This window comes from Pipistrellus kuhlii, unplaced genomic scaffold (assembly GCF_014108245.1).
Source record: "Pipistrellus kuhlii isolate mPipKuh1 unplaced genomic scaffold, mPipKuh1.p scaffold_m20_p_3, whole genome shotgun sequence".
NCBI lineage: Eukaryota > Metazoa > Chordata > Mammalia > Chiroptera > Vespertilionidae > Pipistrellus > Pipistrellus kuhlii.
The window spans coordinates 44570127-44597941 of record NW_023425529.1 but is presented as its reverse complement, the minus strand read 5'-3'; the positions used below and the strand labels follow the sequence as shown (position 1 = coordinate 44597941).

Below are 27815 nucleotides of genomic sequence, written 5' to 3'. Positions count from 1 at the left end.
TAATAGATAAGCTAGAGGGAGGCAGCACTGGAAAAGTGAAGGTAGGAGATCTGTGAAGGGGATAACTCTCCAGGTCCCTAATTAGGAGTACAGATAAATGTCTGATTAGACCCCTCCTGTCTGCAAGGGCAGCATATTCCTCTTGCTATCAGAGGTGCTTTGTTGCAGCAAAGGGCTTGGCTATATCTGTTCCACAAATTGCCCATGGCCCCTGGCCCTTTAGCTGGAGAAAAGGATATGGTGGAGAGACGCCCTTTTCCGGTGTCCAGGGCTTGACAGGATAAAAGGAGCCAGTGCTGTGGGCGTCCCTCTATCAGTTGGTGACTGCTGTTCTCCAACTCTGTCAACTCCCTCTCTCCCATCATGAGTCGGCAACTGAGCATCACGTCTGATGGTGACAAGGGTGGCTTCAGTGGGTACTCGGCAGTAGTGCTGAGGAAGGCTGTGGGCAGTGTGGCTTCTCACCGCAGAGCTGGCAAAGGAGCTGGGGCCGGCTTCGGAAGTCGGAGCCTCTACAATCTCAGAGGGGATCGGTGTAGTTCCCTCCACATGGCTGGTGGTGATGTTCAGACCGGAGGTTACAGCTTCTGCCCTGGCTCTGGGTATGGAAGAGGCCGGGCCCCTGGCTTTGCTGGCAGCATGTTCAGTAGTGTTGCCCTGGGGCCTGTGTGCCCTTCCATGTGCCTACCTGGTGGCATCCACCAAGTCACTGTCAACAAGAGCCTCCTGGCACCCCTCAATGTGGAGCTGGACCCCAAGATCCAGAAAGTACGTGCCCAGGAGCGGGAACAGATCAAGGTGCTGAACAACAAGTTTGCCTCCTTCATTGATAAGGTAGGTCTCACAGGAGGAGGATAAGACAGTCGAGTAAGATATGAGTGGTTCCTGCTGCCTGGGGGTGGACAGGACATTGCAAATTAAAAGGTTGCAGGTGGGCCTCAAGAAGGACTCCCTGATCATAACACAGAGAATAGGCCTGGAATCTGGGTAGCACAAAGAAATAAATGAATGTGTTGCCCTCTTTGGGTATTTTACAGAGAAGGGTGGGAAATTGGATAAGGGTAGCCATTTAGAAACCTTGAGAAAGAAGTGATCATTTTCTAAAGGATGGAAGATGAACCTCCAGCTCTTTAAAGAAGAAAAGGGGTTAACAGACTCAGAATTATTCAGAGGAAGGACTCATGGTACAGAAGAAACAAGGAAGAGCAGCTCCAGGGTGCTGGCTCAGGTGACAGAAGAAAGCTATGGACTCACCTTTTTCAGTGACTGATTTTGTACAGAAGGTTGTGGAATGAACACGCAAAGGGTCTAGTTTATGTGGAATTCCATGAGTAGAGTCAGGACTTGAGTCAAATGACTTTAGAAAAAAATCTATATAACCTGGGGAGTCAATGGTATATGTCCATGGGGCATAATAGCATTTATTATGGTTGTAGGTGAGGTTCCTGGAACAGCAGAACCAGGTGCTGGAGACCAAGTGGGAGTTGTTACAGCAGCTGGATCTGAGCAATCGTCAGAAGAACCTGGAGCCCATCCTGGAGGGTTACATCAGCACCCAGCGGAAGCATCTGGAGATGCTGTTAGGGGACAGGGTGAGGCTGGACTCAGAGCTGAAGAGCATGCAGGTCCTGGTGGAGGACTACAAGAAGAGGTGAGCAGGTACCACCAAAGATCATGTTCACAGAAGCTCCTGGGCTCAGTCAATTTTTTGAGCCACTTTAGGAAGGAAGGGTCATGGCTCATACCCCTTCTCTGGTTGTGGGGGAAAGACCCTGTTTGATAACTTCCTATCTGGTTGATAGGAAAAGTTCCTATGCTCATTGATTCTCTGACTGGTTCAGTGGCCAGTTTGGGGAGCCTAATAGACACCTGTGTGAGAACCCCTTTCATGTCCAGCATGGTTCAGGGTTCAGGTTCAGGGTTTGGGTTCTGGAGGAGGCCACACACAAATGAAAGAGACTAGAAAATATTAATTTGGCAATATTGAGGGCCAGGTGGGAGCCCAACTCTAGTGGGAGGATTACCCCCTTCCAGCCTTTGCTACCCCTTTTATTAAGGTTTGGGATCCACTCATAGAAGCAGGCAATTCCAGTAATAACCAATCAGCAAGGATTTACATAAAAGACTGATAGGTGGAAGTAGCTTCAGCTACCATTGTTTCAACTATACAGTGAGTGGTTGACTCTGACCTTTCAGAGCTTCCAAGATTAAACAGCCTTCCAGGTTCCTTGTCCACACCTTTCTACTAGTGGGGACAATGGTCAGTTTCTGACATACCTGAATGTTTTCCAGCAAGTGAAATGTAGATGAGGTATTCAGGGACATAGCACTGCCACCACCAGCTTCCGCACTGCTCACCTTTAGATCTTGTGGGGACTCTATATCCTGAGCACTTGCTCGATCAGAGGGAAGACAAGGCTACTTGGCTATTTGGACTGAGGTTTCTTCTATCTTCTTTCCTGGCCCACAGGTATGAGGTGGAGATTAATCGGTGCACAGCAGCTGAGAATGAGTTTGTGGTGCTCAAGAAGGTAAGAGAGAGAAGAGTCTCCTCTCTCCTTCTCTTTCCTTCTCTCTCCTTCTCTTTCCTTCTAACCAGCTCTGCTCAGGACTTCAACCCAGGCCTCCTGGGGAGAGGCTGGTGCCTGAATGGGGATGGAGTCATAGTTCTGGTCTCCAGCAAATTGAAGAAACAGGGCATGCATCCAGGAAATGGACAGGGTCAAACAGGAGACAATTCTGGTCTGGGAACTGGGAAACTTTGGTTCAGTTCAGCCTTTCTGTGTGACTTGAAGAAACTCACTCCACCTCCCTGGGCTTTTGTTTTTCTCCAGGTATAGCAGAGATTGAGTAGGCCTCATTCTCCTTTCCCTATTCCCAAAGATTCAGTGAGTCTGAGAGAAAAGCAATATTGAGTGATTGTATTCATCAATGTGCTTTCCTTTGTGGGAAAAAATACAGGAAATCAGATAGCTTTGGTCAGGGACAAGACAGCTGATGGGAAGGAGGTTATATTGACAAATGGCTTTGGTGCCTCTTGGCAGGATGCAGATGCAGCCTACATGGTCAAGGTGGAGCTCCAGGCCAAAGTGGACTCTCTGGAAAAAGACATTAGGTTCCTCAAGTGTCTGTATGATGAGGTAAGGACACTCCTCTTCTTCCCCATCCTACCTCTCTCCAGCTGAGAATATCACCTGGCTCTTCCAGGAAGATGCCAATAGGAGGGTTTTAGGATAAACAGCATGAAGGCTGTTTTGATGGAAGAGTGCAAAACCCTGCACTGGGAGACTATGACAGTGTAGAATCCTGGTCCCTAGAGCCCATAGACACAGGAGAAAATCTCATCTGAGCCTTGAAAGTGACCTTGCTCACAGGCAGAAAAAAATGACCCCATGAAGTTCTGCTAAAGCATAATTTCTTGTGTCTGTAAATCATAGGATTTATGATTTACAGACTCAAGAAATGACTCTCACTACCTGTTGCCTGGGTGTGGGAGGGGGGGCAGGAGGGCAGGGGGTTTCCTGCTCCTGTGAGCCTTCTCCCTCAGCTCCACAGACAGATCTCTTCCTGCCTCCACCTTAGCCCATTCTGCCAGGGCTGCAGGCCCAGAGACTGATGAGCACAGGAGAGAAGTTGGGGGACCCTGACTCTGTCCTCACTTCCCAACTTAGGAGATAGCCCAGATCCAGACTCACGCCAGTGAGACCTCCATCATCCTGTCCATGGACAACAACCGGGACCTGAACTTGGACAGCATCATTGCTGAGGTCCGCACCCAGTATGAAAAGATTGCCCTGAAGAGCAAAGCCGAGGCTGAGGCCTTGTATCAGAGCAAGGTGGGCACTGGGGTGGGAATCTCCCTTTTCCACCAGCCCCTTCTTTCTTGGGAAGGTACAACTCCACCAGTGAATGGGAAAAATACCTTTGGAGATGTGCTGAATGAAAAAAAAAAAAAAAAAAAAAAAAAAGGTTATTACCAATGGCTTAGCGACATTCTACCCAAAAAGAATAACTGGCAGAGACCATTGTCAAAGATAATTTTTAAAAATGGTATGGATGGGAATATCCAATAGAGGATAGGTGATCCTCTGGTGGAATAAAAAAAGTGAGGTGTTCTTGTTATAAAACAAAGGTATTTCCAGGAGGTAGAACATGTCACGGAGCAGAAGGAGAGTAACAGATATAAGGCACAGTGTATATGGGTGAACTGGGGTGGGCAGAGAAGAAGAGGAAGCCTAGAACTCTTTTATTTCTTTAAAAAAAATAATGAATAGGATTTTTTATTTGTTACATTATAAGTCTGAATTTTAAGTAGATTCTTGGAGGGGGAACTTATGTCTATCAGCTCAATCAACTTTAACATCTGGCTCATCCCCAATAGCTTTTCCAGAACTCTGCCTTCCCCATGAAGCTCCATGAGTTTTCACAATCCAAACTTGGGCTTCTTCAGAATTTGACTTTCTAACAAAGACATCATGGAATGGATAAATAGATTGTCAAGTCTTTTCTGTCTTTTCCAATGCTATCTCAAATTAACTGACCACTTTTTTTAGTCTTTTGCACCTCCTGGGCCATGAATTCCATCATCTTCTTCCAAATTTGGTGGACCTGTTGATCCTGAGAAAAATAGGTTTTCCTAATCTGATTGTTGTTTTTAGTAAAACCAACACAGAATAGATGAAGCGAATACTCACTGGTAGTCTTGACATCAACATGAACTTCAGTCATGGCCTGACATTTATTGACCAGGGAGCACATTTTGTCATGGATAAGAGCCATTCTGTGGAAATTGGTCAGGCAGTTTTTGTCCTGAACATCCGCATAAATACTTCTATGTAGAGGCATCTTTGCATGGCTTTAGTTTTCTAAATACAGTTCCACAATTCTGCAGATCAGCTAGTGTCACTTCAAAAACATGACCCTTGACACCATCAGATGCGATTTTGGTTCCTTGAGTTCTTGTGACTAGTGTTTTTCCAATATTCTTATATTGAATATATCTGGTGCTTTCACATCATACCAATTTTTCTTAGAAAATAGAGCACCCACTTTCTTCTTGGCTCTCTTTGTGCTGCCTTTCATGAGGTGCTCATTCTTGTCAACCACTGTGGTGGTGGCAGAAAGCAAAAAGGCCGGGAGCTCTTTTCTGTTCAGTGAAGGAGGGCTGCCAAGAGAAGAAAGGAGAGTGCTAGGTGCTTTCTAGGTAAGAGGAGCTCTGCTTTGGAGTAAAATGCTTTGAGGCTGTCACTGAGAAGAGCCTTCCCGGGGCTCTCAGCACTCACTCCTATCAGCTTTAGCACTCCCTTCTACAGTCATTAAAGCCCAAGAACAGCAAGGATGCAGGTTCACTTGTCTCCATCCATAGCCACTTCAGCTGCTCTTCTCTGAAGAACTGGCCAAAGGGAAAGGGAAAGATTTGAGCTACAAATCCTGAGCCCCAAATCACATCACCCCAAGCATATGTGCTGCCTCGGCTTCCTATCTACAAGAAAGGGCTGTAGGACAATGTATGGTTCATGGGGGCAGAGACCTCTCTTCTATCCTGTTTACAGCTGTATCCCCAGTACCTGAACAGAACTTAGCCTTTAAAAGATGCCTCTACATAGAAGTATTAAATGAGTGGAAAGAGTCAGAGCTCTTCTTATATTTTGGAAGTGCTTAATAAATAATATGAGCTGCCTCTTTCCTTTATCCAACCCAAGACTGTATGCAGGGTGGTGAGAAGGGGGGGTAGGCCCAGCAAACAGGTTCTGCTCAGAGAAGCAGGTGGACTTCTCAGTCAGAACCGTCACCAAACAGCTAGAAGGATGCTCAGGTCCTGTCTCCATCACCTTCTGAAGTCACATCTCCTGGCTCGTTTCAGGGATGGAAATGTTTACTCGGGACCCTTCTCCTACTTTTAATGGGTTGAGAAGTCCTATCTTATCACCAACTTCCTATCTCTGGGAAACCAGATCCAGGAGCTGCAGCTGGCAGCGGGACGGCACGGTGATGACCTTAAGAAGACCAAGAACGAGATGTCAGAGCTGAACCGGCTTGTGCAGAGGATCCGCTGTGAGGTTGTCAATGTGAGGAAGCAGGTGGGCAGCAACCCCACAGAGAACACCAGGGTCAGTCTGACCCTCTGCAGTGGAGAAATTGGAGCGCACCCTTCAATAAAAATCAAATCTCCCCAACCTGGGCCCACCAGGGCTTAGGAGCCCCTCAGCCATCCACAGTCCCTCCTTCCCACCCACAGTCAGAGCAGGCACCTGCTCAGAATTTGGAGGGGCCTTGAGTTTATTTCATTTGATTCCTGAGCTGGAGAGAGAAGTGACTTATCCTGGATCCTCAACTGATTATTTTTATTTTATTTTATTTTATTTTATTTTATTGATTGCTTTGCGAGAGAGAACAATGATTTGCTATTCTATTTATTTATGCATTCATTGGTTGATTTTTATGTGCTCTGACTAGGGATCAAGTCTACAACTTTGTCATATCAGGATGACAACTCTAGCCAACTGTGCTGACAGCCAGGGCCCCAGCTGGTTATTAATAGATCCAGGATTAAAATCCATGTTTTCTCTTTCTTTTTCCTTCTTTCTCAGATTTTTTCTGTGTGCAATGAACCTGGCCCATGTCCCCTCCAAGTATGACCCTCTGAGGGCAGCCCCCATGCCTCTTCCTCCCACTAGGCACTCAATACATGTGGGATGTGTGGGTGTGCATCAGGGCCCCTCGGGGTGAGACAGGCCTTGGTGGCTGAGTGAGATTGACAGCAAATGAAGCCCTCCGGGTCCCCTACCCTATGCCAAAGCCATTTCTATTTCACAAGAGGGATCCTGTCTTACCTGGAAGCAGCAAACCTTAAGCACTGTCAGTGGGAAGATGATTTTAAGGGGTGGAAAATCCTTCCTGTGTTCTCCACAGAGAACAAACAATGATTTGCTATTCTCCACAGAAAACCAGGTCAACTCTGATAGTGACAGACTTGCCAAACCGAAAGACCAGAGCCCACTCTCCTCCCCACACCTCACTTCCTTCCACACCAGGCACAGGCTCCACGGAGTGTTCCTCCTTTGTTAGCACCTGTCATCACAGGGCTGCCAGATGTCCATCAGAGCCCAGTTTCTGGGGCCATGGCCTGATTTCAGGCCAGATCTGGGGATCATCTAGAGTGACAGACCATCCTCACAGAGTACTCTTATTGCTAAATGGTAGAAAGGGTTTCCGATGAGAGCTGTCCTACAAGCAGAAATCCTATCACAATGGCATGGTACTTGGCTATCGTATCCTTAGAGGTATCCTGGCTGGCTCTCAGCTCGATTCTCTGGACCTGGCACACTTGGAACCTACAGCCATTGGTGGCTCCAACCCCAGGCGTTAGACAACTTTTCAAACATCGAAGTCTCTGCTTGCATTCCTGAAAGGCAACCACTCTGACAACTTTTCACAACAACTTTAAATATCCATCTGCGACAGAAAATAGGGGAGACCCGGCTTTTGTTGTTGGCTCTGCAGCTATTCTCTTTTGTCACTTGGGCCTCATCTGAAAAGTGAGGAGGTTTTGCTACCAAACCTTTAAGATCTAAAAATTATTTTGTGTACTGATGATCTCCCTGTTCTTTGCCCTTCAGTGTGCCAATCTGGAGATGGCCATTGCCAATGCTGAGCAGAAGGGGGACAGTGCCCTGAAGGATGCCTGGGCCAAGCTTGACGAGCTGGAGGCTGCCCTGCACCAGGGCAAGGAGGAGCTGGCCCGGATGCTTCGTGAGTACCAGGAGCTCATGAGTCTGAAGCTGGCCCTGGACATGGAGATCGCCACCTATCGCAAGCTGCTGGAGGGCGAGGAGTGCCGGTGAGGGGGCAAAGGTGCCAGGAGAAAAGGGGCTGTGGGTGGCTCTTGGCTAGGCTGAGGGCCGTTTGGAAGCTTCCTGTAAGGGAGGGTCAGGTGTGAGCCATGAAGCACAGGTGGTTGGTGGTGCTGTGAAAAGAGCTAGTGGGGTCAGAGAGGCCTGGGTTTAATTGCTAGCTTTGCCACTTACAGCTCTTTGGTTCTGGTAAATCATTTACTGTCCCTAGGTCTCTATTTTCTCATCTATCAAATGAGGATTAGGAGCTGCATCTTGTGGGTTGTTATACGGATGAATTAAAACAATATACACATAAAAGCAGAAACCCGCTAAGGCTTAGCTGAATCTAGACATACCCCTGAGGTTTTCTCCTCTAACTTTCTGTCCTTCAGAATGTCTGGTGAGAATCCATCCTCTGTCAGCATCTGTGAGTATCCCTGTGAGATGGGTTGGGTGGGGATTCTGGTTGGATGGAAAGGCGGGGATAAGGTGATCTTCCTTCTCCACTCACTGTTTCCTCCTACCTGGGAGTTTCTGGAAATGTCTTGTGAAACTTCTCTGGCTTCAAAGGAAACCTAGTCCCCCTTTGTCCTATGGAGATAGTGAATGAAGTAATGCCCACCCCATGTCCTTTCTAGCTCTCCCCTGGGCATCATCATTGAGAGAAAGAGTTGAGAATATGGCCTTTGGAGCCAGTGGTTCTAGACTCTCCAGGAGGGTCTGTCCTGAGTGGTCCTTACCTCAGAGCACACTGGGCTCACCAGAGGGTCTCTCTTTATCTTTATGGTGTTTCTTGATGCTGAGGATTGCTGTGGGACTAAGGGGGATGGCTCAGTTGCTGATGGACTCTGCTGCCCTCCTTTCCCACTCTTGTCTCTGCCTCCTCAGCTATCATCAGCAGTGCAAGCAGCTACCACCTTGGCTCCTCCGCCAGTACCACCCTTGGTGCCAGCAGTGTGGCGGGAAGCTCTGGCAGCACCTGGAGCGAGCAGACCAGGACCAGAGAGGCACCAGGGGCAGACCCCAAGGACTCTCAAGGCAAGAGCGTCCCAGTCAGTACCCCAGCCAGGAAAGACACTCGATGAGCCACATGGCCTCTTGCTTCAGCACCTCAGAGAAGAAATGCCGTTGCCCATGCCCTGCCTGAAGACAATTGCCACACCCCCAACTCTCTACATTAAGACCTAGAACCCTGGGCCATCATATCATGGCTTGTCTTACCGTCAAATTCTGAATAGAACTGTTACCTCCCTGTTTCCTCAGGTCCTATGTACACTTTGTGACTTCTTGTATTCTTCGCTGCCTTCAACTGGTGGGGGTCTTAGCTAGAATTATCTTCCTGGTCTTAGCTCTGATCATCTCTCAGAGAGAGGAGAGTCAGGAGAGGCATAGGATGGAGGAGGGGGAGGGAGTGAGAAAGGTCTTTGCAGAACCACTTCATTATTTAGGAGAAAATTTGTATAGTCTCAGACAGCAGCTGTGCCCATAGTCACGGGGCCAAGTGAAGGAGAATTGGGGATCTTCTGCCACCCACCACCTACCCTCTACCTTTATTATCAGTAATAGCTACTTCCACATGTCAAGAACCTACTACATGCCAAGCTCCCTACATGCCTTTCATTCTCATCCCTCTTGCAAGATGCAATAAGCATCCTTGGGACAGATGAGAAGACTCATTCTCTGAGAGGCTGCAGAACTTGCCCCCATCTACTCACTAAGTGTCAGGCTCTGGAGATGAGCCAGGTCAGGCTGACCTCAGGATCTGTGTTATTTCCATGGCACAACACTGCCTGTTTAACAAAGGGAATGTCAAATTCATTATTCTTTTTGTTAAGGACTGTGATTTGTGTTTGGTCTTCTCTCTGGGCTGTCCTACAGTAGTTTCTGACTCAGTTCTTCTTGCTATGAGTTGTGAGTTGTAAGTTGGCGAGGGAAGCTTGATCTGTTTCTGATGGTACCTCCCAACCCAGAAGCTATGGCCTTTGATGTAAATATGTCTAAGAATGGCAACACCCAGTTCCTCCTTTGTATGAGTCAGGGCTCTTGAATGTCTGCTGTATATTCAATAAATTGCCCTCGATTAATGTCAGAGCTGCACTCCTGCCAGTGTGTCAATCTCTCCAAATTGCCCACCCCATAATGATAATGTACCCCACCTAGCACATGTGCACAAACCTTCTGGGAGGCTAGAGGCAAACCAGAACAGCCTTCTCTGGAGGTGAGGTCAGGCTGATAGAAGATATAGACGCACATGCAAAACCACACACTTGTACAAATCAGGGAATGGCAGTCCCATGCAGCAATGCTGAGAAGTGATCAGAATGGATGAGCTAAGCAAGGAAGACTTCCTGGAGGAAGAGGAGAGTTTAATCAAATAACCAAAAAGGTAGACACATAGATTCCTGGAGAGAGAACTTACATTACTCCATTGCAGTAGGTTTGAGTGTTGTGAGCTTGTTTTGGCGAGGGGTGGGAGGGCTCAGATTTCTTGATGTCAGTAATGGGGTTGATTGAGTTTCCAAGTTCCTCAGATTTGGCTGGAAGAATTCAGCCTGTTAGTCAGCTTTCTTATTTGTCTAGTGTTATGAGCATGCATGCAGTTGTTGCCCCAACACCGCTCAGGGCAACAGGGATGGGGCCTAGTAAGCACAAGGCCTCTGGTCCTAAGCTGCTGCCTCCATTGACTTCATTGTGCTTTCCAAGTATTAAGGAGGTCCTCTTCTGTGTGTCCCAGGATGCAATGAACCTTGGGAAGGACAAGATCCCAGGAGTCTGGTGGGCTTTCTGCCCAAATGCCTCTCTTTGATGTTTTTGGGTCATCTCTGTGGGTTTTTAGAACAGTGAGTGTACTGGGAGTTATGGGGGTTCTATTGCAATTTGGCCACTAGCCAGTCACCTGCTATGCTCAGAGCAAATCAGTGGTTCTTAACCTGATGGGTCATGACCCCTTTGAGATTTGATGAAAGCTATGGACCTTTTCCCTTAGAAAGTATACAGAATTATGTCTACATGTTCAGAAGTTTACAGCCTCCTCCTCCCCGCCCCCCCCAATCCAAAGCCCATTAATGGACTCCCTGGGTCATGAACTCCAGGACCAGATATCCTAAAGTCCTTCCTAGTACTGATGCTCTGCCTTTCACAAAAGGCCAAATTCCCAGTGACCCAGTAAGAGGGGCTGGGTGTAGTAGAGTAGATGGGATCCACTTCTTGAAATAGGCTTTAGTGGAATCCATGAGCATCCATGAAATTGCCTCTTCCAGGGCCGTAATGCAGACACGCTTCTGACCCCTGAATTGTGAGGCCCGAGTGCTATGCCCAGGCCTGAATGCACAGTGAAGGACCCAGATGTTACGTGGATATGATCTTGGGGGAGAGAGATAATGTGTCCTGTGCTGGGACATGGAGGATGGCAGAGGGGCAGTTCTCCTGGTTGCAGCTTACTTCCATCAGAAATGGGGAGATTCTTTATCATCTGGGGTCTAAGATCCTGAGAAGTGTACAGTGGTGACCATGTTATTGATTTAGGATTCAGTTTGGGGATGTTTTTGAAATCCAAAAGGGGAAAGCATGCCCAGTGGTGACCAACTTCAGTTCCATAGGTCAAGCTTCAGCATGCAAGGCAGAGACTAGAAGAAACAGAGGTGTGAGGGAGCTTGGGTTGGAGAGCAGTCCAGGGAAGTGAGGGAGTACCCATACTGTCTAGGAGGGTAAGTATCTGGTTCACTTGTTCTATGGAGACCTCCAGTGAAGTTTCCAGTTAGGGGTGGGGTCATCTGGCTGAGTGATGTTCATGCTCACACAGTCCCTGTACATGGATTGTCATTTACATCTTTTATTGCCCAGACATTTATTGCTTCTTTGAGACACTCCTTCTCCTGGAAGGCTTTCTGGACCCCCAGGCTGAATTGAGTGATGTTAAGAAGTCAGTTTGTCCATCCTTCTACCATTTGGAAGGATATTCTTACAGACCCAACTAGTCAGAACCTTTCCTGCTCTTATGTACTCAGAGATGTTGAATGAATGGATGACTCTGATTCCCTTACTTGATCACCAGCTGTGTTTCACCACATCCCTTCATGACTATTATTGAAAATGAATATAGTGAAAACAAGACAATTTGCTCTTGCTTGTTTGCCATTAGTAGAGAAGAATGGAAATATGGAGGTCTGCAAACAATAGCTAATTTAAGATGGGGCCCATTGTCAGGTCGATGGTCATCAGAAGCCTGTATACACATGCATAGACATGTGCTCATTGTCTCACCAGTTCATGTTTATAGAAGATATTGAAAATATTTAACAATTGGCGAAACCAGTTTAGCTCAATGGATAGAGGGTCGGCCTGTGAAATGAAAGGTCCCAGGTTCGATTCCCGTCAAGGGCATGTACCTTGGTTGTGGGCACATCCCCAGTAGGGGGTGTGCAAGAGGCAGTTGATCGATGATTCTCTCTCATCACTGTTTCTAACTCTCTATCCCTCTCTCTTCCTCTCTGTAAAAAATCAATAAAATATATTTTTATAAAAAGAAAGAAAGTATTTAACAACTGGTATTCTGCTCATGTCCATGTTCAGGTCCAACCAATATAGATTTGTATCCACACACGCACTCCAACATGTTGGGGCATCTGTCAGCTGGGAGAAGTCAGAATAGACCTGCAGGATGAGGGTCAGATGGACAGACAGGGGAGGACTGCCCAAGAGGCTACTGCCTGAATTCCAGAGGGAGAGAGGATCGGGTGCATCCTGGGCCATGGCAGTGGTGATAGATACAGAGGAGCTGGGGCAAAAGAGGACAGGTGACTTCCTGAGGGCGGAGAGCACCTGCGAGGATGGCCATGAGCACGCATCTCATGACAGAGCTCATGTGGGATAGGAAGCGTGAACTCAGTTTTCCACACTGTGGTGCAGATGTAGGAAGGACAACAGGAAATCAGAACTGGAGCTTGTGGGAGGCTAGAGTTGAGCATATGCACCTGGAATTGGACAGGTACCTGCACTGGGCATTTGTATGTGAGGAAGCCAGGATGGTGTGGAGACTAATAGTACACATTGCAGGCAGGCTGCCTGGGTTGAACCCTAGTTCAGCTACTCACTAACTGTGCGACCTTGGGTAAGTTACTTAACTTCCTATGCCTCAGTATCTTCATCTGTAAAATGGGGATAATAACACTACCTGCCTCATAGGGCTGTTGTGAGAATTAAATGAGCTAATCTAGGTGAAGTGCTCAGAGCAGCGCCTGGCAGAGCTCACACTGTGTGTTAGCTACTACTACTATCATCATCATCATCATCATCATCATCATCATCATCATTATTTACAAGCTGCCTGCCATCCTCCTTGGGGAGTAGGTGGAATAGGTATTAGTATACCCCTTTTTAGAGATGTGAAAACAGAGGTTTAGGGAGTTGCGAGACCTTCCCTTGGTCACGCGGCAGGCCCAGTGGTCAGAACCCTTAAGGGTATACACTTTGCCAGAGGCTTGGAGTGAGAACGGAGGAAGGAGATGGCCAGCAAAGCTCAAAGGAGGTGCTTCCAGCCTCAGAGCTGAGCGAGGGGCCGGCTGCTTTGGAGGGCACCTCTGGCAGCCACACTGCAGCATGGGAGCAGAGCTGAGTGCCTGGCAGGACAGCACTCCTCTGTCCCTTATATCCTGGCTCCTCTGGGGTGAGCACACGTTTGGCCTTGCCAGCTGCCAACCTGCTGAAGAGCTGTCCTGCCCCTAGATGAGTGGCTCTGATTGTGGCCACGTCCCCCAGGGACTGTGCTCTCTCCAGCTGGTGTGGGGCTGAGCACCCTGCCTGCCTGCAGCTCCAGGAGGATGTGGGGGCACAAGGAGGGGGTTTGTGGGTGTTCACATACAGCATGCTCCTTTCCTGGGTCTGTGTGCTGAGGAGGGCTGGCAGGGCCTGAGCTGATGTCATCCAAATCGCCCAGCTCATTCTCTCTAATTTTGGAGTCAATTATTTCCTTAGAGCACCACCTGCCACTCTCGGCACCTCCAGCCTCTCCCCACCCCCACTGCTCCTACCCACACAGCAGTTAGATTCTGCTTCCTCGAACACGTGTGGCTCAGACTCTGCCTGGCTCACAAGCCCTCAGTGGTCCCCTCCCACTTGCCCCATCCCATGTACTGCTTGGGACCAAGGGACCCTCCCCACCATGGTCAACCTTCAATCTTATGATGACTTCAGCCCAAAGGGCCCTTTTCCTCAATACCCTTCCTCTTGCCAGCCTGGGCCATACTCACATTTCCTCTCTGCCCGTCCACCCACACCTTCTCCCTGTAAAGGACTCGGATTCAAACCCTTTCCTTTGGGCAGCCTTTGTGGACTTAGTGTCCTCAGGTCTTGCCTCTCTTCTGTGCATTCCCTTTTCTTCTACTCAGCCATTACTGAATGGACTAAATGACTAAATGTTCTTGCCCAGCACTTTTCAAGACTTTTCTGGAGGCTTCTCAGACCCCAGAAGACTGAGGGGATGCAAGTGGGTCCCTATTGGGGCCAAGGGATCACAACAAATGTGGCAAAGTGATCATCACCATAGAGGTAGAAATAAAATTTCTAAGTTACAAATTGTGTGAACCAAATAAAACATTTTGCCTATGAAACCAAAAGACATACAAAACACAATTTATTTAATATGTAATTTAAAATTTCCCTTGTTCAAACTAGATGATCCTGGTAGCTCAGACACACTCCCATCCACTGTTTCACAGATGAGTTAAACTGCAGTTCAGTGATTTCCATGCCTGGCCAAGCATCGCTCAGAATTTCATTGCCACCTAGCATTTGGGAGAACCCCGGAAAGTCATGAAGGGCAATGAAGCTAAAATACAGTAGATCCCATTGACCACCAGCCCAAGAGGGCTCCCAAAGCAAGGGGCTCTGTCTCCTTCTGCCCTGAGGCTCCCCAAATCTCAGTTAAGGCCTTGGAAACCTCAGCGAACTGTGGCCCTGCCCAGGTTTCCTTCTGTCCCTCCCCTTTCCCTCCAGCAAAAAACCAGGTAACCCAGGAGCCCCACCTAGGCCCACCCTTCCTGTGGGTGGCCTAGAACTCTCCTCCTTCCTGTTCTATCATCATCCCCATCAACAACATCGGGTGTTTCTCACCTAACAACCAGGATCTAATTAATTCATGATAAGGTGTTAATGACTTGTTAATAGCTTGATGAGATGCTTTTCCCAGGAACACAGTATTTGGAGGGATGCAGAAACCAAATCTTTGAGGGCAGGGTACTTTGCATCGCCCCCCCTCAGCACTTGGTAAGTGCTAGTAAATATTTGACGAGTGGATCAAACCAAGAGACTTGGCTCAACAGAGGTTTAGCAAAGGGGGAACATAAGAATGGGGTGGAGGAAGGGAGGGAGGAATATTGTAGATGGTCTCTGATCTGGAGAACCTCTACTTTCCTTACAAAGAAAAACTGAAATGACATGTGACACAGCCTTCAGAGGAACTTCATGGCAGCTGTCACAGAGTCACTGTCTTTCCAGCACATACCAAGACCATGCTGAGGGCTGAGGGAGAGGAGGAGAGTGCAGACCTGGGCTATGCTGACTCAGGAAGACCCCTGGGGGAGCAATAAAAGGAGAGGTGGAAAAAGAGATGGGGAAGGATGGGTAGAAGATGGAGAGGAGTGATGAGGAGGGATGGAGAGAGAAGGCAGGAAATAGAAATTCTGATGGTTTCAATAAGAGCCATGAAGACAAAATGGTAAGAGAAAGGGATTCCAGGTTAACCCCTAGGCAAAGTGAGAGAGAATCTCACTTCAGCCTGTCTCCAAATTATCCTCCCTCCTGTGGCCACTGCCAGCCAGAAGTCACAGGGCCCAGCAGGGATCTCTGGGCAAGGGCAATCTCCAGGGGGAAGAAAAGGGGCCACAGCAGCAATGCAGTCACGTGGAAGAACCAAGACCACCCCAGAGCCGGGGACACAGGATAGAGGCAGCAGGCAGAATGTAGGACAGGGATCACAGGGACCACAGGACCATTTGGAGCAGCATGGCACCATGCTCATTGGGTCACCTTCTTCAGGAGGCCTGCACTGCCCCCGCCCCATCCCTTCCACCCCCTGCAAGACTGTATTCCTGGCTCCCTTGGGTCTGGGGAGATGCAGCAGTTCAGTCTCACATTGACAGCAGTTTCTTCTATTTGAACTCTAAGCACAGGTTCCTGTCCTACACATCAAAGGGAAGACAAATGGTCAAATGGGACCTGTCCCCCTTGAAACCTCCAGGCTCTGAGCGAGCCTCTCTTTGTCCTCCTATTTCTCCTTCCAGATGACTCCCTGAATTTCTCGGCCACCTTCCCCAACTCCATCCTCCTTTCCTCTTCCTCTTTCTGTCTAGTGCTTGAAGGACTAGACATCAATTGTTGCTTGCCTCATTGCGGGAGTTTGAGAGACGTAAAGTGTGGACACTCTTTCTCTGGGGAACTTGCAGAAGCACATGGCCCCCCTGTGTCCATGGCTGACTGTGGCCTGGGCTGCTCATGTCTCATGCAGGGGAGAGGGCTCACTCCACCCCAAGAGCCCAGCAGAGAGAACTGCTGTCTCTGTGGGTTAGGAGAAGAGGCCATGGGTGGGTTGTGCCTCCAGGATGCGTGGGAGAAGGGTGCCTGCCTGAATGGGTTGCCCCTTTTTGGGAAAGAGGAGGACACTGCTATGGCTGGAGTCCCCACATATTCTATCTACCCTGTGGCCTGCCTGCTCTGTCCAGAGCAGCTCATCTCTTCCCACCCTCCTGAGTCCCTGAGAGGAAGCCCACAACCCAGAGATGAATCAGGATAGGGATAAAGGGCCAGCAACATCCCCCTGGAGAGGCTGGGCCTGTGGCAAATTGCCCTATGACAACAGGTTAATTAGATAAGACCCAAATTATATGAGCAAGGCTTGCAAGCCCAGCACTTTGAAGGTTTCATGTTGTCTCAGAGGTGGGGAGGGCTTGGTTTCTAGCTCAGCATAGAGAAAATGACTTCTTGCTCCCAGGCACGCCAAACCCACGAATTAAGTTCTTGACTGCCCATCCACAAGCCCCAGTGCCAAGCACATATAAGGAAGAGCACTTGTTGGTCCTCGCAGCAACCTGTGGAACCCGTGTGGGATTTTGCCTTCCTCCCTCCTGAGTCTGCGTTCCGCTTCCATCAGCAGCATGAGCCGCCAGTTCACCTGCAAGTCTGGAGCTGCCGCCAAGGGGGGCTTCAGCGGCTGCTCCGCTGTGCTCTCAGGGGGTAGCTCACCCTCCTTCCGGGCAGGGGGCAAAGGGCTCAGCGGGGGCTTTGGCAGCCGGAGTCTCTATAGCCTGGGGGGCTCCCGGGGCATCTCCTACAACGTGACCAGTGGCAACGGGCGAACAGGGGCCTATGGATTTGGCCGGGGCCGGGCCAGTGGTTTTGCTGGCAGCATGTTTGGCAGTGTGGCCTTAGGACCTGTGTGCCCAACTGTGTGCCCGCCTGGAGGCATCCACCAGGTCACTGTCAATGAGAGCCTCCTGGCCCCCCTCAACGTGGAGCTGGACCCTGAGATCCAGAAAGTGCGCGCCCAGGAGCGGGAACAGATCAAGGCGCTGAACAACAAGTTTGCCTCTTTCATCGACAAGGTGGGTCTGCTAGGACCTGGGGAACCAGTAGGCAGTGTCTCTTCTTGGAATGTGAGCTTTGGTTACAGCATGAGAAATTGAGATTAAGGATGGAGAGGCATTCACTGTGGACAAGACAGGTATTTTCTATCGATAATATCAGTGTGACTTGTATAAGGTTCCTTCTGTAGTCTTTCCCCAGAAAAGACAGAGGCAGGTCAATCTCTACTGGCAGGGGCTTATCAGGGCTAGTGGCAGGAGAGTCTGGAATAATCTTGCTTCTAACTCTCAAGGACTAGATTGGTACCATTGCTAAGCCTGGGTCTATGCAAATTGTGTGCGGAAAATGACCCACGGAGAAGGAATCTGTCCCAGAGTAACCAGGAAAACTGGCCTCCCATCCATAGCCAGCTGATCTCGTGCACTAGTTGTTTGACTGAAGCTCAGGAGCATCAGGGCTGGCCATTCACGATGACTCTGCTTAGTAGGCTGAGGCCTTTCTCAAGGCAGAATAGTGCACTGGGAAAGTCAGACCTGGCTTCCACCCTGGCCCATCGCTTACCAGTTGTATGCTTGGGGAAAGTTGTTTGTCCTGTCGGTGCCTCTGTTTTCTCGTCTCTACAATGGAGACAATACTTACCTTTTGGGGTCATTGTCAGGTTTATAAAGAAAATGCATGGGAAGATCTTGGCACAGTGCCTGACACGTACTAAATACTCACAGTGGTTGCTATTGTTACTATCATTTTAATCTCCGGAGAGTGAGGGGGAAGAAGAGCATCAAAGGGCTGGAAGAGACCTCAAGGGATCATCCAGTCCAGACAGGCCCCTGACTTTTGGTAGATAAGAAATTATTGCTCCCATTTTATGAGTCAGCAAAAGCATGGAGATGAAGTCCATGCCCAAGGTCATCTGAGGGAGAGAAGGTGGGGCTGGACACTCAGCCTCCTGCTTCCAAATCAATTACTTGTGACTGGAGGGCTATGTTAGCTACATCACAGTGACACACCAAGGACAGGTCAGCCCAGGACAAAGCCAATGGTTGAGATGGTCAACAGCCACCAGAGCCTACCTACACCCTCACACCTCCAACTCCTTGCAACTCTCATCTCCTGCTCAGAGAAGGATTCCCTGCTGCCTCTGCTCACCTAAGGGGCCAATACCACTTCTGTGGCTTCTTACTTCTCTAAGTCATTTGGAAGATCAAGGTGTTCTGAGATATGGGGCTGGGGGATGGGGGTGAACTGAACGTTGGCTGGGCTGGTCAAACACCATTAAAGGATGAACTCTGGAGAAGTGGAAAGAAAGACAAACACAAAGACAGTCATTTCTATGATCAAAAGTTGTCTGACTGGGGTGAGAAAAAAATAGGCTCAAAAGCCTGGGCAGTTCCCAAACCATTTTAGTCTCCAGAAAAATACAGAGAAAGTAGTACATCCTATCAGAGATCCAGATATGTATTATGGTGTCCTAGGTGTAGGGCTTACTCTATGGTTAGTGCTCGGCCTTATGGGTATACATGAAAAAGTCAAGACTGGTCAGTCCAAACCAAATGCGGCTGACCTGCTGGAGGCAAGCTGTTTGGTGGCTAACCCATCCTAACACTGAGTCCCAGACCGTTTCTCAAAGTCCTGTGTTTCTGACTTTAGAGATTCAACCTCATTTAAAGAGTAGTGCTCCTTTCCCTTCCCCCAAACCAAATAAGAGAGGCATATGCAGGTCCACCCCTCTGGTCAGGGTCCTGGCCCAGTGTGGCCATGGTGGCAGCAGGAGCCCCCTCTGTCCATTGGGAAAATGGTTCTGAGGAGCAGGACAAAGGGAGGAGGAAGTGGCTGTGAGCCCAGTAGAGCTGGGCCTCTCAAGAGTTTAGAATAACGGAAGCTCTTGGGCCACTGAGTCTTGCTGAGCTTGATGTGTTATAAAGTAAACAGCAGACCAATCTTCAGAGAGGTCAACCTTCCTAAAACTGGATCCAGCCTGACTGTCCTGGCACCTTCAGGCACATCCCTGTCCTGTGATGATTTGGCCACTGTGGGTTCTGAGTGACTAGATGCATGAGTTATGGGACCCATGTCTGGGTTTAGTCCTGGGCTCCACCAATTATTAACCATCAGATCTTGGAAAGAGGCTACTAGTAAACCCTACACCTCAGTTTCCTCTCCACTAAATACAGTTAAGGACTCACCCATCTCATGCAGCTGTTGTGAGGGCTAGAGAGCTTTGCACAGTGCTCTGTGAGTGACAGGTGTGACTGTTTCTGTGGGGCTCAACAGTTTCTGGGCTTTGTGTTCCAGGTGCGGTTCCTGGAGCAGCAGAACCAGGTGCTGGAGACCAAGTGGGACCTGCTGCAGCAGCTGGACCTGAACAACTGCAAGAACAACCTGGAGCCCATCCTGGAGGGCTACATCAGCAACTTGCGGAAGCAGCTGGAGACACTGTCAGGGGACAGGGTGAGGCTGGACTCGGAGCTGAGGAACGTGCGGGATGTGGTGGAGGACTACAAGAAGAGGTGAGCAAGAGAGAGTCCCCTGCAGCTCGACAGCTGCCCTGTCCCTCTGAACGCATCCTGCCCTTGGGGCCCTGGCAGCTACCCCAGCTTAAAGTTTTTGGAGGTGAGAGGCAGTGCCATCTGCACATGAAGCAGAATCACCCTCCAGAACAAAACTCCAGAACTTGCTCTCTGCCCCTCCAGCTCCTGGCCTGACACTTGGGACAAATGTCCAGCTTAGTTAGTTGGACAGTGGTCAGAGGATTAACTCCAGCTCTAGGGTGAGGGAAACCTTGGGTAACCACTATGTTTCCCCAAGCTTCTGTGTCCTCATTGGTTAAAGGGGATTAAGCCCATCGACCTCCCAAAACTGATATGAGGAGTAACTTCAAAAACCCTCCCATTCACTTGTAAGGCTTATTTAAATATCGAGGGAGATGATTGCTTCTTGCTTCCTCTGAGATTTCCCACAGGATATTCACTCTACATGCTCTTTCTTAATTTTTGAAGCTGAATCTTTAACAATTTCCTTCTTCCAAACTTGGTTACCAGGTCCCCTCCCTCAGGAAGCCTTGATTGCCTGGCTGGCCCCTCTGGTCCAGTTACTCCACAGCCCCTAAGCACCTGTGCCCTCTGACAAGCACACTACCCCTTATTCAGGGTCTTCCCTGGGCAAATGAGGTTCCTCAGTGAGACATATTAACCAACCAAGCCCTGGCATTTCCACAGGTATGAGGAAGAAATCAACAGGCGGACAGCTGCAGAGAATGAGTTTGTGCTGCTCAAGAAGGTGAGTGGAGGCGGACCCTGAGTCCAGGAGGCTGCCTGGAACCCGGAGAGCCTGCAGTGTGCTCTGCTCTCAGAGAAAGTGAGCTGATTCAGAAACAGTGAGGAGAAGGCAGGGAACCAAGATGAAAAACTACTCAGAAAAGAGAATACAAAGGCAGGAGGATGATGGGTGGGTCTGTCCATAGTGAAGAGCAGCCAAGGGAGACACACAGGTTCCCCCTGCAGCCTCAGGGTCTGCTCATACATCACACAGATGATGGACAACAGCCTTGCTGGGGCCTCCTTCCTTTAGGGGTGGCTATCCCTGCTGATGGGGAAGAGTTTCAGGGTGCTCCTTCCTCTCCTTTCCCATGGGCCCCTCAAGGAAAAGAAGGGGCCACTCACCTGTGCAGGCCACCCAGGCTGGGGCAGTTGTTGCCTCTGCGGGTACACTGGCAGTGACCAGGGGGTGGCTGGGGCATCTTTCAGGACGTGGACGCAGCTTATGCCAATAAGGTGGAACTGCAGGCCAAGGTGGACTCCATGGACCAGGAGATCAAGTTCTTCAAGTGTCTCTTTGAAGCCGTGAGTCTGTCTCTCCACTCTATTCCTCTGAGGCAGGCAGTGGGTAAAACTCTATTTTGGGGGCTGGGAGAGGCAAGGAGGCCCTCGCTCTCAAGGAGGTTCCCTGGTTAGTCATTCATTGCTGACCTTGGCCCTGAGAGGCTCCTCAATCTCCACCTTCCGGGTGAGAAGGAACTGGACACAGTACTGGCTCTATGGTGGCAGGAATCTGGGGCCCAGAGGGAACTCGCCAAGCCCAGGGAGCAACAGACTTGGTTGGGAACCTCATGTTTGACATCACCGGGATTTTCTCACCTTCCTTGGGAAAGGTTTAGGCCTTTGACAGTCAAGTCCTGAGACTATCTTTGTTTCCCTGCAGGAGATCACTCAGATCCAGTCCCACATCAGTGACATGTCTGTCATCCTGTCCATGGACAACAACCGGGACCTGAACCTGGACAGCATCATAGACGAGGTTCGGGCCCAATACGAGGAGATTGCCCACAAGAGCAAGGCCGAGGCTGAGGCCCTGTACCAGACCAAGGTGAGCTGGGCCTGAGAGGGCAACCCCAGCAAGCATGAGGGCTGGGAAGTGTCCAGTCAAGTGTTCAGTGTGCCCTGCCCCGTGACATCACCAACCCGAGACATCAGGTGCTCCCACATCGTGTTTACCATGCTCATCCTTGACTCTGTGTTCTGGGGTCCCCAGTTCCAGGAACTGCAGCTGGCAGCTGGGCGGCATGGGGATGACCTGAAAAACACCAAGAATGAAATCTCGGACCTCACCCGGCTCATCCAGAGAATCCGCTCAGAGATTGAGAATGTGAAGAAACAGGTGAGGGGTCAGGTTGCCTGTGGCTTGGAGCGGGTGGGCACAATTGGAGGGGAGATGAGTTGCCTGAAGTTGGCAACCTCCTAAAATCTCCACCCATGAGAGGAAAGGGGCCAGATGAGGTCGCTGCCTCAAACATTTAGAGCAGACATCCCTATATGTCTTGGGCCCCTCCTGGCATCTGAGTGACTAGGCACTCAGGTTCCAAAATAGAGGTCCTTGGCTGAGTAGGTTTTTGGCCACAAAAAAGGCTAAATACCTACTCAGCCAAGGACCTCTATTTTGAAACCCCCACCCTCAGGAAGCATTCTCTCATCCCCCAGGCTGAGTGTGGTGCCAGGCGCCCTGTCCCCCTGTCCTAATCAATGTGCTGTCTTGGTACTAGTGCTTTTCCTGAAGTTGTCACACTTCTATAATTACACCTGTCCATCTCTTCTACTGGACTAACGGAGGCAGAGAGCTGGCTGTTTTGTTCCCTATTGTTTTTCCAACATCTAGTATGGTGCCTGGCATATAGGCTGCAGCCTCTGCTTTAGGAGGTGGCAAGACAAGATGCAGGTACAAAATAATAACAACAGTATTTTCTATAAACTGAGGCTCAGAGAGGTTAAGCAGGTTACACTGCTGGTAAGCGGCAGACCTGTGATCTAAGCCAAAGTCTCCTGACTCCTAGTCCAGTGCTCTTCCCACTCTCCGATAAGCTTTAACACTTAGGAGCTCTGTGACATTGGGCAAGTCACTTGTCCTCACTGTAGAGGGTGTGATAAGGACTAGATAAGCTTACGTTATTAAAGGTGGATAAAGGGCTAAGTGTTGTGCCAGGCAGATGGTAAGCACTTGGGAAATAGGAGTTGGTCCTTCCCTGTCCCCTCACTGTGGTCCCACACACCTGGTCAGGCACTGTCATTGTAGCTGTAACACCATATTCCAGACTTAAAACAACTCAGGAGCAGAAAGCCAATGTGACTCTCACTCATTTTGTGTCCTTGGCCAAAGTAAAGGTTTTTGCATTCATCTGAAGTGGTGGTCAATTAGCCATCATCTCAGGAGGGCAGGAGGCACTCTATTTGTTATCACCACCAATGTCTAAACACAGGGGAGTGGAGATAGAGCTGAGGAAGGACTGGCTGATGCCAGGAGGGGCCCAGACTAGAAGAGGAGCAGGAGGTGTGAAGGCTGGAGGTGGGCATCTCTGCTTGGAATCTCAAAGAATGAGTGGTATTGGATGTAAGTGCTTCTAATGACCCCTTTCAGTCTTTCAACGTCTCCAATTCCCTATTTAGGCTTCCAACCTGGAGACGGCCATCGCCGATGCTGAGCAGCGGGGGGACAATGCCCTGAAGGATGCCCGAGCCAAGCTTGATGAGCTGGAGGCTGCCCTGCACCAGGGCAAGGAGGAGCTGGCCCGGATGCTGCGTGAGTACCAGGAGCTCATGAGCCTGAAGCTGGCCCTGGACATGGAGATCGCCACCTACCGCAAGCTGCTGGAGAGCGAGGAGTGCCGGTGAGGGGGGTGTGCTTGGCGGGAAAGGGTTTGGGGAGGACCTCAGGAGAAAGCCTAACACATCAGAACCCAGAAAAGATCAGTTCTTGGGGAGTGAAGGGGCTTTGATGATGGAGTAGTTATAATAGTAATAGTTATTAACAAGCCCTACATGGGCGTGAGTACTTACTTCATACCAGGCACTGTGCTCTGTGGATGAACTCATCCAACCCTCACAACCTCCCTGGTATTACCGCCCCCCCCCCCCCACTTCTCCCTAACAAAACAAAGAAAAACAAAACAAAACAAAACAACAACAACTCACTACTATGTTAGGTCTTCTTGTTTAATGCTCCTTACCTGTCTAGGTACAAGATGAGCTTATAGAAGTTGTTCCATTCTGGCTTCCCCGATGCTCTTGGGAGACGGAAAGACTCAGTACTAGCCCTGGCCCTTGGGAAGTGTGCCTACCACCCCCACATGTGCACCTCACATGAACCACTTTTTGACTTGGGTTGCTGCCTGGTTACCACAAATATTCAGGGGCAGTTCCCCAACTTCTTTGGCTCTGCTTGTGCCAAAGAAGATCTGGAATGTCCATAGGTGCCCATAGGGCTTAGAAACCCACATCAGGCCAGTGGAGGCACCAGCTCTGAGGTTAATAGATCGTGGGTTGTATGGTTGCATGCTCTCATTTTATCTTTCTCCCTAATAGGATGTCGGGAGAATATCCCTCCCCTGTCAGCATCTGTAAGTACTTGTATGTTTGGACCTAAAATTGCAGAATCTGCAGACCGGAAAGGGGCTTAGTCACACCTGTGTGTTGATGAGCAATCTAAGACCCAGAGAGGGAAAACCTTTGCCCGAGATTACAGAGCTAGATAGCAGAGGCATGGCCAGAAACCAGGCCTCCTGACTCCCCGCCCAGAGCTCCTTCCTCCTTTTCACTCCATCTACTGTCCCCGAGGGCTGGCAGCTAGGAACAGGGAGGCATGCCACTAAGATGGGGAAACAAAGGACATGTCGCAAGAAAATAAATATGGGTGTAGGTGAGGCTTGGGGAGCCACATCTGCAAGTTGTGATCAGACCTGGACTAGGGACTTAGAGGGGCTGGAATTAGTGAACGGGGACCTTGGAGGTCCAGCCGACAGTGCTAGGTCTCTGGGTTTCTCAGTGAGGCTGACAGTGTTAAACCGGAGCTTTGAAAGATTGCATCTGAGGGACAGTTAGCAGAGAGGAGAGATTGGAGGATGGGAAATTTAGCAAAAAAGGTTAATAGAAAGGGCAGAGGGTAGTGTCCAGAGTGACAGGTGGATATATTGGTGTCTGGACCAAAAATATGGGCTTCTGAGAGTTAAGAAGCAGCCAGAGTGGGTATAGCTGGGCAAGCCAAGGGCAGGATATGGGCGAACCTGTCTCGGAGATATTTCCCACGCCCCCAGGGAAGGGTCAGATGTGATCAGAGCCCCCACCCAACCCACTGCTCCAAGAGGTGCCCCCCCGCTCTGGCCGAGGGGTACTGACCGGCTCTTCCCCTGCAGCCATCATCAGCAGCACCAGTGGCAGCGGTGGCTATGGCTTTCGGCCCAGCTCCGTCAGTGGCGGCTACGTGGCCAGCAGCGGCAGCTGTATCTCTGGAGTGTGCAGCGTCCGTGGCGGGGATGCCCGGAGCCGGGGCAGCGCCAGCGACTACAAGGATACCCTGGGGAAAGGCTCCAGCCTGAGCGCCCCCTCCAAGAAAGCCAGTCGGTAGAGAGGGCTGCTGATGCCCTCCTGCCACCCCTGTGTCCCCAGCAGGGGCTCTGGCTCCCACATCTGCTCTGCCCAGCCCACTGTCAGCCCTGCCCCCACCTGCTGGCCCTGCTCTTGTACCCCAGCCTCTGGCCTTGGCCACCTCACTTCTCCCAACCTGTGTCTTCCGGAGCCTGGACAGGTGTGGGTGACTAACCTTGTGAAATTCCTCCTGCATACGCCCGGTATCCTTGGCTGTGGTCCCCCAGCCATGCCATCAGCTCAGCCCCTGGCTCCAGGCTCTGGCTCAGCCTCCAACTACTCTGTCTGGGCTCTGGATCTCAGACCAAGGCCCCTCTCACACTGGGGCCTTTATCCCAAATCCTGACTACGCTAGGAGCTGGCTCTCTGTCCAAGAAAGGGAGGACTAAAGGACAAACAACCGAGAGGCCAAGTCCCCACCTTACCCGCTCAGACTCGCAACTCATTCTGAATGAAACCAAGCACAGTGCAGCGTCTCTCTTCACTCTCTGCGTCCGGCAGCAGAGAAGAGGAGGCCCATTCACTTCTTTCTTCCCACAGGCCCACCTACCACATCCTCAATAAACAGCACAATCTGATGGTGGTCTCTCTGAGGATTGCTGTGTACACCGACTCCCTGAGGGATGCTCACACGAGCAGGCCCCACACACTCCACAGACACATAGGGACACACAGAACACATATCACACTAGGTTAATTTCCCTGTAGAGTGGGAACAGAAGCACCTCCCAGAGCAGACATGGCAGGAGGGCTGCTAACACCACTGGGCTGCAGGGAGCGGGACATGGCACAGAGTTTGGAAGGTGGGGGAGGGTTTGTTGGGGAAGAAGTAGTCACATGGGTAGGATGTGTGCCACCTGGTTGGTGCCCAATGGCAGAACTGGTCCTCTTTCTAAGAACTGGGTCTTCCCTAGAAGGGAGGATGGGGGGTTGGCAGACAGGAATCTGCATCTGTTCAACCCTTTCCTCTCTGTTCAGAGGCCTGGCCTCCTGGAGGGTAGAGTGGGGTGGGGGGCACACCCTCTGCTGAAAAGTTAAGACAGGAAACAAGATTTTAGAACCTGAGGTGGAGTGAGTTGGGGTTCGGGCAGGCTGTGATTTTCAGTGACTGTCGTTGGCACCTCCCCAAACACCTGTTCACCCTGAAATCACTGTGGTGGTGGCCAGTCCTGCCCTGTGGTGAGGAAGAAGATGAGGAGGACAGGTGGGCAGGTTCCCAGTGGCCAGCACGAGCCCACAAACTTCAGCTGGGAGATCCTTGGGGCCCTAGAGGCTTCTGAAGATTGAGGTGGAAAAATTGGAGGAAGGCTGGGTGGGCTGGGTTGGCTGGGTTGGCAGATAGAACTTCATAGTGGTGGCTGGAGCTTACAGCAAGGTCACTGAGCCAGAATCCAACCCTCCACCACCCACAAGGTGACCTTCAGCCAGAGTCTCGTGGCTGCCCTCAACCTGGAAGTAAACATCACTGTTCTTCAGGTATGGATGGAAGAAAGAGGGTAGATTAAGACCCAGAAACAAGTTTGCTTTCCTGGAGATAAGGAGAGGCCTGGTGTCTGCGCTCATGTGTGTGTGTGTGTGTGTGTGTGTGTGTATGTGTGCAGCATGTGCATGCATGTATGTGTGTGCGTGCACACGCGCGAGCTTGTGTGTGTGTGTGTGTGTGTGTGTGTGTGTGTGTGTGTTTTCAGAACTGGGTGGAGACACTGCCATATCCTCAGCAAAGGATCCAAACACACCTGTTGCTTCTGTTCCCTCACTTGCTTTGCAGCAGTCAGGACTGAAGTGGGATAGCAGAAAGAACTTTGCAGTCAGAGGCTTAGAAGAAATGCTGAATTCACAGGTGTGGGGATGAAGGCTGCTGCTGGGGAAGCTGCTGGTTCATCTCCAGATCCAGGGAGGGAGTGGAGAACTCTCCTGTATCTCTTTGTGCCCGGAGGTTACTGGGGTCTCCTAGGTGGGTAGGGTTTTCCTGTCCCAAGTCTGTTCTTGAGCAGCAGATGGAGGTGTTGGAGACAGTAGGACTGCCTGTTATCAGTTTGACAGGTCCCAGAATGACAGGGCTAGGCTGGGTGTGGGTGACAGACCAGGCAGGGCTTGGTGGATGATTTTTGGAAAACAGAGGCCCTAGGAAAAGGTGTGAATGATAATGACTAGCAGGAAGGGTGGACATTACGTTAGATGCAGCTACTAGGTCACTTGATTATGGTTACCAAGAGTAGTGGTTCTACACACAGGCTGAAAAATAAGCTGGGAAGTTCACAATTTTCTCATGTCTGAGCCTTTACCCTAAACCAATTAATGCAGGCCACTGGGGTGGGGTCCAAGCATTCCCTGGTGTCTTAAAAGTTATCAAGGGGATTCTGGCTATTGCCATTTCACAGATAAAACATTGAGACTCAGATCCCCTGCCTCCATACAACCACCCTGGGATGGAGAAGATCCCAAGGGTACCCTGTCCATTGCCTGCCCTTTGGGGACTGGATGGAGAGTGGTTGCC

General features: G+C 50.1%; 2 protein-coding genes across 4 annotated transcripts in view; both read left to right on the top strand.

The window, feature by feature from the left end:
- The window catches only part of LOC118728375 (keratin, type II cytoskeletal 72), a 97068-nt gene that overhangs the window by 25558 nt on the left and 43695 nt on the right, over positions 1-27815 (top strand). The window lies entirely within an intron of this gene.
- LOC118728388 (keratin, type II cytoskeletal 71) lies at positions 106-25896 on the top strand. 3 transcript variants are annotated; one of them, XM_036454864.2, is made up of 9 exons: positions 106-834; positions 1437-1651; positions 2471-2531; positions 3045-3140; positions 3672-3836; positions 5955-6080; positions 7620-7840; positions 8228-8262; positions 8724-10720. In XM_036454864.2, the coding sequence occupies exons 1-9, from the start codon at positions 364-366 to the stop codon at positions 8918-8920; spliced, it is 1587 nt and encodes a 528-aa protein (XP_036310757.1). In that variant the 5' UTR covers positions 106-363; the 3' UTR covers positions 8921-10720. The 3 variants fall into 3 exon arrangements, with proteins under 3 accessions (XP_036310757.1, XP_045443974.1, XP_036310759.1); XM_045588018.1 differs by lacking the exons at positions 1437-1651; positions 2471-2531; positions 3045-3140; ... (3 more) ...; positions 8228-8262; positions 8724-10720 and adding exons at positions 19704-19918; positions 20627-20687; positions 21155-21250; ... (3 more) ...; positions 24260-24294; positions 25087-25896 and having other exon boundaries at positions 313-834; XM_036454866.2 differs by lacking the exons at positions 106-834; positions 1437-1651; positions 2471-2531; ... (4 more) ...; positions 8228-8262; positions 8724-10720 and adding exons at positions 16858-17431; positions 19704-19918; positions 20627-20687; ... (4 more) ...; positions 24260-24294; positions 25087-25896.

Excerpts from the sequence above, each read along its gene's own strand:
- LOC118728388 (XM_045588018.1), top strand. The coding sequence starts at position 364 with ATGAGTCGGCAACTGAGCATCACGTCTGATGGTGACAAGGGTGGCTTC. Across the intron at positions 21,251-21,608 it reads TCAAGTGTCTCTTTGAAGCC|GAGATCACTCAGATCCAGTC; the intron begins GTGAGTCTGTCT and ends GTTTCCCTGCAG. Across the intron at positions 23,566-24,259 it reads CTGGAGAGCGAGGAGTGCCG|GATGTCGGGAGAATATCCCT; the intron begins GTGAGGGGGGTG and ends TCTCCCTAATAG.